General features: G+C 43.1%; 1 protein-coding gene across 2 annotated transcripts in view; it reads left to right on the forward strand.

Annotated features, from left to right (window-relative positions):
• Positions 1-9,631, forward strand: part of SVEP1 (sushi, von Willebrand factor type A, EGF and pentraxin domain containing 1) — a 165,313-nt gene extending 155,682 nt beyond the window's left edge. For both annotated transcript variants that reach the window (XM_074953510.1, XM_074953509.1), the window contains 3 exons: positions 1,711-1,806; positions 5,988-6,081; positions 6,554-9,631. In XM_074953510.1, the coding sequence (XP_074809611.1) occupies positions 1,711-1,806; positions 5,988-6,081; positions 6,554-6,584 (221 nt within the window). In that variant the 3' untranslated portion in view covers positions 6,585-9,631. The remainder of the gene's footprint in view (positions 1-1,710; positions 1,807-5,987; positions 6,082-6,553) is intronic.
• Positions 9,632-9,971: the final 340 nt, after the last annotated feature.

A 9,971-nucleotide genomic window follows, 5' to 3' on the forward strand; every position in this document is an offset into this window, starting at 1 on the left:
CAGTCCGGTTTTTAATGCACACTCCAAGGATTCAGACTATTTGTCATCAAAATACAGCTCTCTGCTGTGTCTTATTTGGACAACTGCAACAAACACGTTAAACAGGTTTTGCCTAACCGTCGTCATCCTGAATTGCTTCTGCTGACATTCATATTACTCTCATGATATGAGCAAGCAAACTGAGATTTAAACCACACTGACAGCTGTCAGAGTGTACTCCCCTTGAACCAAACTGGGGGTTTCAGGTTACTTTGTTGTTTTATGGTTTGGAGTTTGTATTGTGGATATTTTATTAATATGTATATGGTTACAAGTACATATTATTTTCCGCAATTTCCCTTGCATATAGATGTAGATATATGTATATAGATATAATGTCAGACAGTATCTTTCTACCAACCTACCATTCAAAAGATAATGGATAGATGATCAATAATAGATCGATCATCTATTTCTTATCACCGTGGTATGTAGGTGTAGATACAGTGTCTCTTGATCACCAAAAGGTTTTTCCATAAAGCACTCTCTATCTGTTGTTTTAATCTATCCACTGTTACTTCAGGTTTTTTCCTTCTCCTTTACTCTTCCTCCTCCACTCTCATCTTCTCCCCACTTCCCCTTGTACGTAATAGTCTTCAAGTATGTAAAAGGTACATAAACAGAAGCGTGATAAATTGTTCAGCTTATCCACTGAGGACAGGACAAGAAGCAAGGGGCTTAAATTACAACAAGGGAGATTTAGGTTAGGCATTAGGGAAAATTTCCTAACAGTAAGGGCAGTTAAGCACTGGAAGTACTTGCCTAGGGAGGTGGTGGAATCCCCATCACTGGAGGTTTTTAAGATCGGGTTAGACCAGGTGTGGGCAAACTACTGCCCGCGGGCTGCATCTGACCCGTTGGACCTTTTAATCCAGCTCTCAAACTCCTGCCAGGGAGCGGGGTTAGGAGCTTTCCCCGCTCCGGTGCTTCAACCGGGGAGCGGGATCAGGGGCTTGCCATGCTTCACTCCATGCAGTTCCCAGAAGCAGGGGCAGTCAGGGTTGCACATGCTGCCCCTGCCCCAAGCTCCAGCTCTGCAGCGTCCATTGGCTGGGATCCCAGCCCAGAGCACCCTCCTGCACCCCAAACCCCTCATCCCCAGCTCCACCTCAGAGTCTGCAGCCCCAGCCGGAGCCCTCATGCCCCCTCTCCCCCGCGCCCCTGCCCCAGCCGGTCCTCCATACAATTTCCATACTCAGATGTGGCCCTCGGGCCAAAAAGTTTGCCCACCCCTGGGTTAGACAAACACCTGTCAGGGATGGTCCAGATAATACTTAGTCCTGCCTCAGCGTAGGGGACTGGACTAGATGACCTCCTGAGGTCCCTTCCAGTCCTACATTTCTTTGACTCTGTTTGGCCTCCTGTGCACAGTGCACAAATGCAACCTGCAGCAGGGACAGGATAAGAAAGATCCAGTATAGGTCTGATGTATTTCAAGCTGAAATTATTTACTCCCCACTGTTAGGACAAATGCAGATTTGCTGCCAATGGATGAGTTTTATTCTCCTTGTAAGTAGACCACACGCAAAACTCCTGTGGGTACAAAACAATAGATGAGCTGAGCTTTTGGTGGAACAAAGGTTTTGTTCAGCTCATCTCAACTTCCCTCTCTCCTTCCCTGGTACTAATGTTTTTCTTCTTTGTCCTTCCTCTCCCTTTATTTTTTCTTAGCAATATGCATCCTGCCTTGTCTGAACGGAGGTCGCTGTGTGGCCCCGTACCAATGTGATTGCCCAACTGGGTGGACTGGATCACGCTGTCATACGGGTAAAACTACTTTTACTCACCTATGTTTCCTTTTCCAGAGTTTGTTGTCATCAGCGCCAAGCAAGGCAATTTAGAGGCGTTACCCAGGGCTCTATGGTAACCACTGACTGGCTCAGGAAAAAAACAATTACTTAATATTCCTGGAGGGTTTGATCTCCACTGCTGCCGGCCATTTTCAGAGTAATCTTATTCTTGATTAGTCTGCAAAGCAGCCTGCTCCCATAAAGTATTATGTAGCATTATCAAGGGAGCTTTCTGTTAAGGACATGCAGATAAAAGAGAGGATTCCCACGGCCCATTTCCAAGGAAAGTAATATTACAATATCACCCGAGCAAGGAACGAGCAGAAAGCATGCATCTGAACTATTGCCTGAGCGTAAGAGTTGCTGAGCATCCACAGATCACGCTGACTTCCGTGGGGCTGCTGGTGTTCCATGTCTCTTTTAGCTGAGACATCTGTGTGAACACCAACCTTTGCATTTGTGTTTGTCACTTGGATTTATCCCACTGCCCAGTGTTCATTTGTGAGGAAAACTGTACCTAGCACAAATAATTATGAGCAGAATTTGAACCTGCCCTTTAAATCAGAAGGGTCGCCGTGTTAGTCTGTATCCACAAAAACAACGAGGAGTCCGGTGGCACCTTAAAGACTAACAGATTTTTGCATCTGAAGAAGTGAGGTTTTTACCCACGAAAGCTTATGCCCAAATAAATCTGTTAGTCTTTAAGGTGCCACCGGACTCCTCGTTGTTTCAGTCCTTTAAAGACCTTCATGTTACTTAGTATTGAGTAGTCACTTGTGGGTGACTACTAACAGCATGGAGAAGAGTCAGGGGAAAAAGAGATGGGTGTCTTAGTATGTTAGACAGTCTAAACACAAGTGATGCAGTTTGTGCCTTGTGTACAATACATTAGTAGAGAGCTCAGACCTTCAATACTTATTGCTCCTTGTTTATTTATTCCTTTGGAATACTTGAGGATCCATCCCCACCTCTCGGTGTAAGCTGTGTTAACTACACGTTCTGTATGTAGGCCAAGGTATGTTTAGCAGTGTTCTGGCTGTGATAGTGAGCGGTGCTCTGCAGAGGTCCAGCACGTTGCCAGAGGCATTCTGTCTTCGGAAGGCAGAGGAGAGAGGCAGACAGAATTATTATTCATTATGCAAACAGTGTGCTAGGTGCTCAGGCCAGAGTCCTTCCCAGAGGAGCAATATGCACAAACCTCTACAACTGCGCTCTTTAAAATGATGTAGTATGAGCTCCCCTCAGCTTGTGCCACTAGTGAGATGCTTGGATGGTATTGGGACCAGGCCATATCCCCAGTTTTGCCTTCTGGAGTACTTCTAGAGTGCAGCAGCTCAGGTCTTGCTCACTCTCCCCTGCGCTGTCATCCAAGGAGCGTACGTGCTACCATCCTGGCTACCCTGTGCAAGTGTGCAAGAGGAGGGCAGCATCGCCTGCACCTTCTCTCCTTGCTTGTGCCCATGCAGGGATATCTAGAATCCCAGCCCATAGTATCTAGTTTAGACAATCTGAAGGACAGAATAGTGGCCCTATTTTTAAACCTCCAAACGGATCAGGGGGGTGGGGAATCTATGTCTTGGATTCACTGAGCTGCACTGCTACTTTTGAAATACTTTAAAAAATTGTGAGTCTGACGATCCCCTCCCTCTGGTGTAAACTAGATGTAATTACTCAGACTTCGGTGGAGTTACCCAATAGTGTAAGTGAAAGGAGAATCAGGCCCAGTTTGTATAGCCATGTTGATCACACTTTATATTAATGTTCTATTTACAAATGATTTATCCAAGCTTAATAAACGAGAGCTGTCATGAACACATTGCAGACGTGAGCAGAATGTGTTGTAAATGTTTATAGTATCATCAGCTTAAGGCGTAATAGATGGTTATAAGTAACTTGATGGACTTGATAACACTCAACTAGCCCTGTAGTAAAAGATGTATTAATCATGAATTATCCCTTTATAAACCGTTTTAAATGGAATCTTAAGTGTGGCACAGTTTAATGGAGTATAGGGCCTGATTCTGCCCCCACATAGTTACACCAGTTAATTGGACTGACTGCAGTAGCTTTACTCTAATTTATGCTGGTGGAAGTCAGAGTCAGTGTTTCGCCATTAATTAATAAATAGAGCAGGTCAGCGAATATGAGGGAATTGCCGTGTGATATGCTGCAGGCCTAAGCATTCTTCTGAAAATCAAGATGCTAAAGTAAAAAATTTTCAACACATCTAAGAGTAAAAAAAAGTAACATTTTCTGAAGAGATATTTGTGTATGACAGTATGCAGTAACATTCCCTCTGATAGTTTACAAAGCACAATGGGAATTATTGCTGTTATGTCTGGATGACTCAGGAGATTGGAGACAGGATACATAGCATTTCTCTTCAGCCATTTGAATCCATGCCAGATTGGAAATAACCCAAAATTGTTATCACCTAATGGTTGTTCCGCAACCCATATGTCATTTCTAGTGGACAGGTCTGCCCATCACAAAGTCCATCATCAGAACTGGCATCATCATTGGCATTTTCAGCAGAAAGGCCAATGTTAGATTCGTTATGGAGATACGGAACTCGCCTCTCACTTTTCAGCAGTCTGTTAAGGTTGGAGTTTTGAGGCACATGGGTGACGTGAGGTCAGGTGTGGGGCGGTTTGTACCACTGCTGCCCTGACTGTACCTGTGCTGTGGATAAAGAGAGAATTAAATACAGTTCCATGGATTTTTTTAAAGAATCTAAAGTAGTTTTCAGCGTGGCGTCATTCATGATATTTAATGTGCCGAGAATGGTCCGTTTCTGTGACCATCTGACATAATTTTGATGCTGTATTGACCCTCATCCCTCCCTTTAAATGGACTGGGGTAGCATAACACCAGCTGCTTTTGCCGATTCCTGCCAAGCGGTCCCTTTCTGTCTTCTGTGGCTCCATTTTTTAATCGGTTTCTGAATGGGGGGGCATTCTTGGGGCCTAAGTATTGTCCCCAGCTGCTGTCTTGCTCCCTGTGGTTTGCTTTTCCTCACCAAGACTGTATCGCCTGCCTACGAGACTTCACATTTTGCAGCTGTCCTGTGCTATAACTTCTTCCATTAGACGAAGCTCATTAACTGTGTCTTCTAGTCTACCCTAGTAATCGTATCGCCCTTCGTCTCATGGCCTCAGGGTGGACAGGAAGACTTGGGGCTTTGTCTTTTTCTCTCTGTTTGCCTGATGTCCATTTGGCTGACACAGCAGAGTAACTGCAGCTGCGTCATGCTGTCCCGACACTACTCTACCAAATAGGCTTGGTGTTTCTTCACGATTTGAAGTGCCCTGTGTCGTTCACTTACACACCTCGTGGCTGTGAAGTTTCTTTCAGGAAGTTGTTGTCATTCTCTGCTTCCCCCGTTTCCATGTTCAGCTGTTGCTTTACCGAGAATTACTCCTCATCAGAAGTTAGTTTTTAAGTGGCTCTTTTGTCATCACTTTCTCCTTTTCATCGAGTGTATTTCCCCACTTCTGACCATGTTGAGTTTCTGCTTTTCTACACTCAGTTCTGGATGTTGTTTGTGTCTCCCATTCCGAGCAAACCTCTATGTTTCATCTCTGAAAATGAGGCCTTCTTTCCTGTTGATCTCTTTGATGTGCTACGTTAACTCCTCCTACTGCTTATATTTGCTTTCCACTTTGCTTGCCTGAGCTTGGAGCAGTAACTCATGTTTTAAAGCCGACATAAAGCATTTCATTGACTGTTTCATGCTGCTAGGCATATCACAGCAGCTAGCAAAAATAGCTAAGAGGGTGTCTTAACACTTAGCAAAGATCCACTTCTGAGCTTATTCTTTCCAGAGCAAATCATATCCAAACACGTTTTCAGGGTTGTGGGGGGGGGGGGGCGGGGGGGGTTAATGTTATGGTTTTGAGAAAAGAAAATGTAACACCTTGGCCCCTCCTGTTCTCTGCCTGTGGCACACAAGAGCTTAGTCTCCTAAGAGCTGTAGCACTTTTGTCTAAACCAGGTTATTGGGTTCAGTACGGCTGGGTGGGGTTTACTGGGCTCATTCTGTGACTAACAGAATGATACATACAGGGCTAAATGGATTTTCAAAACTTAATCTCCCAGATGAAAACTATTCTAGCCCTACTGGAGTACATATGTATACATGTGTGTATTTGAATGCAGCTGTGTGCCAGTCTCCCTGCTTAAATGGTGGGAAATGTATACGACCAAATCGGTGCCATTGCCCCGCATCGTGGACTGGACATGACTGCACGAGGTAAGTGCTGGCAAACCGTCTTTCACATCAGGTTTGTGTCTGACTCTAACGATCTCATTAAATGGAAGGTAAAGTTAAATAAAAAGCTGCCCCTGCTCCCACCCCACCCCCACTCCACCCCTTCCCCTGAGCTACGGCCCGGGGGACTGCAGCAGGGGTCGGGCGCGCCCTGCACTCATGGGGCAGCAGGACGTGGAACGACCCGACTCTAAAGCGCTCCGCTCCACCGGCTTGTGCTGGGGGGCAGTTTTGCCCCAAGCCTGCTCCTGGCCTGCCCCCCACAGACCTTGGGCAAAGACACCCCCCACCACTCCCTGCAGAAGCCTGTGGGAGCTGCGTAGGGCACCACAATGTCTAGGGACGGCCCTGCTGGCTGTAATCACTTCTGCTCTCATTTTGAGATGCCTCACCCTGCTGGTTCATTCTGCATATTATAGAACACTAATGTTGTTTTGTTTGTTTGTAAATGCAGGAAAAGGAAGGCTGGATTCTATCCCTTTTAACAGCAGAGGAACCATTTTGTAAGAAGAAAATATTTCATCAGCGTAGCCACTGGGGCTCGAAACCTAATGCATTGTAAATCAAACCCTGTGCTTTTATTCCCCTGGAGGATGTTTTTGCTTTGTATTTTATTTTGTGATATATTTTTCCTCTACTTTTCCATTTTTAAAGAAACCATCTGTATTTTTTCATATACAAAAGTATAACAAATATATGCTGCTACACACACACACAAATTTACAAATTCTGCTGTCCAGTGAGGAAATAGCTTGTGTACATTTTGGTCCTTGCCATTCCTTGAATACAGCTGGTTAATTACAATACACTTTACTGCCAGTCAAGAGTAAACAGGATGTTGCACTGCTGGGTACTAGTTGCCAAAGCCTTACTGTAATTCAGCAATTAGTCTGTAGACAATAGTTACTGCAGGCTAAACTGAGCTGTGACGCATTCCATGATACTTTGCACCTGATCTCACTTACACCTATGAGAACTGGGAGTAATTTGACTGACATCAATCTCAACCTGCTGACGCTCTGCTAAAATGGAGTTATACCAGTGTCAAACTGGTGAAAGAGGAGAATCAAGCCCTATAGTTTTTGCCCTAAGGAATTAATTTTCTTTGAAAATGTTTTAATGAGAGGGTGTTTGTGTTAAGTTTACCATAGGTTTACTGGGGAAATAGTCAAAAGTGTAGACTAGGTGGGAGAATGTTGTGTAGCTCAGAATGAAATAGACAGACAACTCCAGTAGCCACATCCATGGAAACAGGTGATATTTGTAGTGTGCAGAACCATCAGTGAACCAGAAAAATAGTCTCTCTCACACACATACACGTACACACACATACACCTTGCCAACTAAGAACTTACAAAGTGCACAATCTGCATAGGAGTGAGCTATTCCAACTCATGCGTAAAGTCTGTCGCGTGCTCTCAGACACCCCTATTGCTGAACTTATTAGCGTCTTACGAAACATGCACCTGAGTGCCCTTGTTAAAAATGCCCCTCAGTATTTTACACTAGGGATCCAAGACACTGATGCTTACCTCTTGCTAAGTAAAAGCAGGAGGTGAAAGGAATGTTTGGGGGGGACGGAGTGTGTTTGGTATTAGCATTAGAGAGCAAACGTCTGATGTATGAAAGGAGTTACTGTATAAGAATTTGGCTTAGAAACCTTATCTGACACGCCTTTCAGCAAACACTGTGCTTGCTAGGTTCAAAATGCTCACGTAATAAAGTAAAATTAATATCAATGTCAGGAAAGAAGAGGAAGGAAATAATTTATTTCATGGAGCTTTATTTACTCTTAAACCACTCTGTGTGCACACTCTGGTTCCCCACCCTTCCCTTTTATGTTTAGGTATCCCTTAGGAACGCATCCCAGGAAATGTAGTCAGAAACAACGAGGAGTTAATGATGTGTGCGCTGTGGTCACCAGTGAAAGGAAAACATCTGATTATTGTGGTGCCAACTATAGAGGAAGAGAAAAATGACAAGTGGCTTCTGTAAGGGTAGCAACTGTCAATTTAAAAAAAAAACCACGGCTTGGAGAAGAAAAGGAGGGAATTTTGTAAAACGGAGTCTTCTTTTCTTATCTCGGTTCTAATGCAAATTCAATTCCAGCCTTCAACCTGCAACCACAGCAACCAATTGATAGAGATTTCCATTCAGATTGTAGCATGCTATAATTGAACAAAAGCAATTAGAAGAGTTAAGGAGCTTCTCTTCCTATCGAGCTGAGGTAGTACAGGGCAACTATACTATAGCACCCAACTCCACTACAGTGAGTTTCCTTTACCATTTTGATTTAATCATTACTGCTAAAATATCAGAATATGATAACATTGTGCTGAACTATAATTCCCCCGAAAGAAATAATAATATAGCAATTTAGGTCTGGGAGAGGTTTGCACCAAATAGTTGCGCGCATGCTCTCAATAAATACTGTCCTGGGGAATGAATCACCACCATTTATCAATACGCATTTCATTTGCCTTTCTCTTTGCTATCAGCAAAACTCTTCATTTTCATTTTTTATTTTGTTTAAAATGTCCTGGGAATTTAGCAGTGTTTATTACAAACATTTAAAAACTGGTAAAAATCAGTGCAACAAATTACCTTCACAGTTGTGTGGGTAAATACTGAGGGATGGGAGGATAGGAGGAAAAAAGCAACAAATAGAGAAGAGTAAACGCTGTTTGATGCTGTGGTTAATTTCATGAACTGTACATTAATAACACTTACACATCTGCATATGAGTGTATCTTCCACTACATTACCTTATTTTAACAGGCAGCCTAACATTTACACTTAGACAAACATTATTAACATAAACACATCTACCTAATGTCATGTCTTGGGTTTGCTTAACACAACCCGTATTTTCATGGACTTGAGAGTCCAAAATTTGGGTGAAAAGCAGTAAAAACTGAATAATTGCTTTTTTAAAACCCAAGAATTTTTCAGTAAAAATCTGGTAAAACTGAAAACAAAGGGCCTTAGCTGTCCCACACAGAGTGTTACTGGAGACTTTCGGGTCCATATGACCTGTTTTCAGTACACCACCAAGAAACTACAGGAGAGGGAATGGGTAGATGGAGAAAACCGAGCTATCTTTTTATATATACACACACATATATATATATATATACACACACATACATATATATATATATATTGTTCTTGTTTCTTTACAAAAACCAAACCGTATCTTTTCTACTGTGTCTGTATAGTGTGTGCACTTTCTCTCCTCGTGATGCCCTGATTCTGTCTTGCCCTGATGCTCTCTTTGGAGTAGAACAGTGTTGTGTATGGAGGCACTTTGTGTTGATAAGAGACTGCTCAAGAGGAGCCGCACAGCCACATGGCCTGCCTCTAGCACTGGAAATTCACATGGATGAAGAGTTAGACAAGACTCAAAGACCAGTCTGGAAAAACCATGTCATTAGCGGAGCTGCTGGCAAGGCACAAAGGCTGTTCTAGTTAATGATATTTTGCTATTTACAATAATATAGTCTCAGAGGAACAATCTTTTTGCAAATACTGTATTGTCATTTATGTCACTGCTTCTTGTGTGTATTAAATGACTTCTGTGTGATGCACTTTACACTGTAAATAAAGTTGCACCCTATTTAGTAACTGTAAATACAACTTTGCGCTCTTTCATTAATGCCTGACAACGGCTTCCTGTGTCTCCTCCCAGCTCTTCATGGCCTGATGTAGGATTTCAGGTTAAGAGACGTGGATCTCCACTTAAATAATTAATAATCATTCTGAAGGACTAATCCAGAACATCCAAACTTCATGCTTTAGATGCAGGTGCAGTTAGCAGTGTTTTTAAAATCCTCTCCTCTGGTTGAAGATATGTTAAAAGCAAGTGGGCCAAA

This window comes from Natator depressus, chromosome 5, assembly GCF_965152275.1.
Source record: "Natator depressus isolate rNatDep1 chromosome 5, rNatDep2.hap1, whole genome shotgun sequence".
Classification (NCBI taxonomy): Eukaryota; Metazoa; Chordata; order Testudines; family Cheloniidae; genus Natator; species Natator depressus.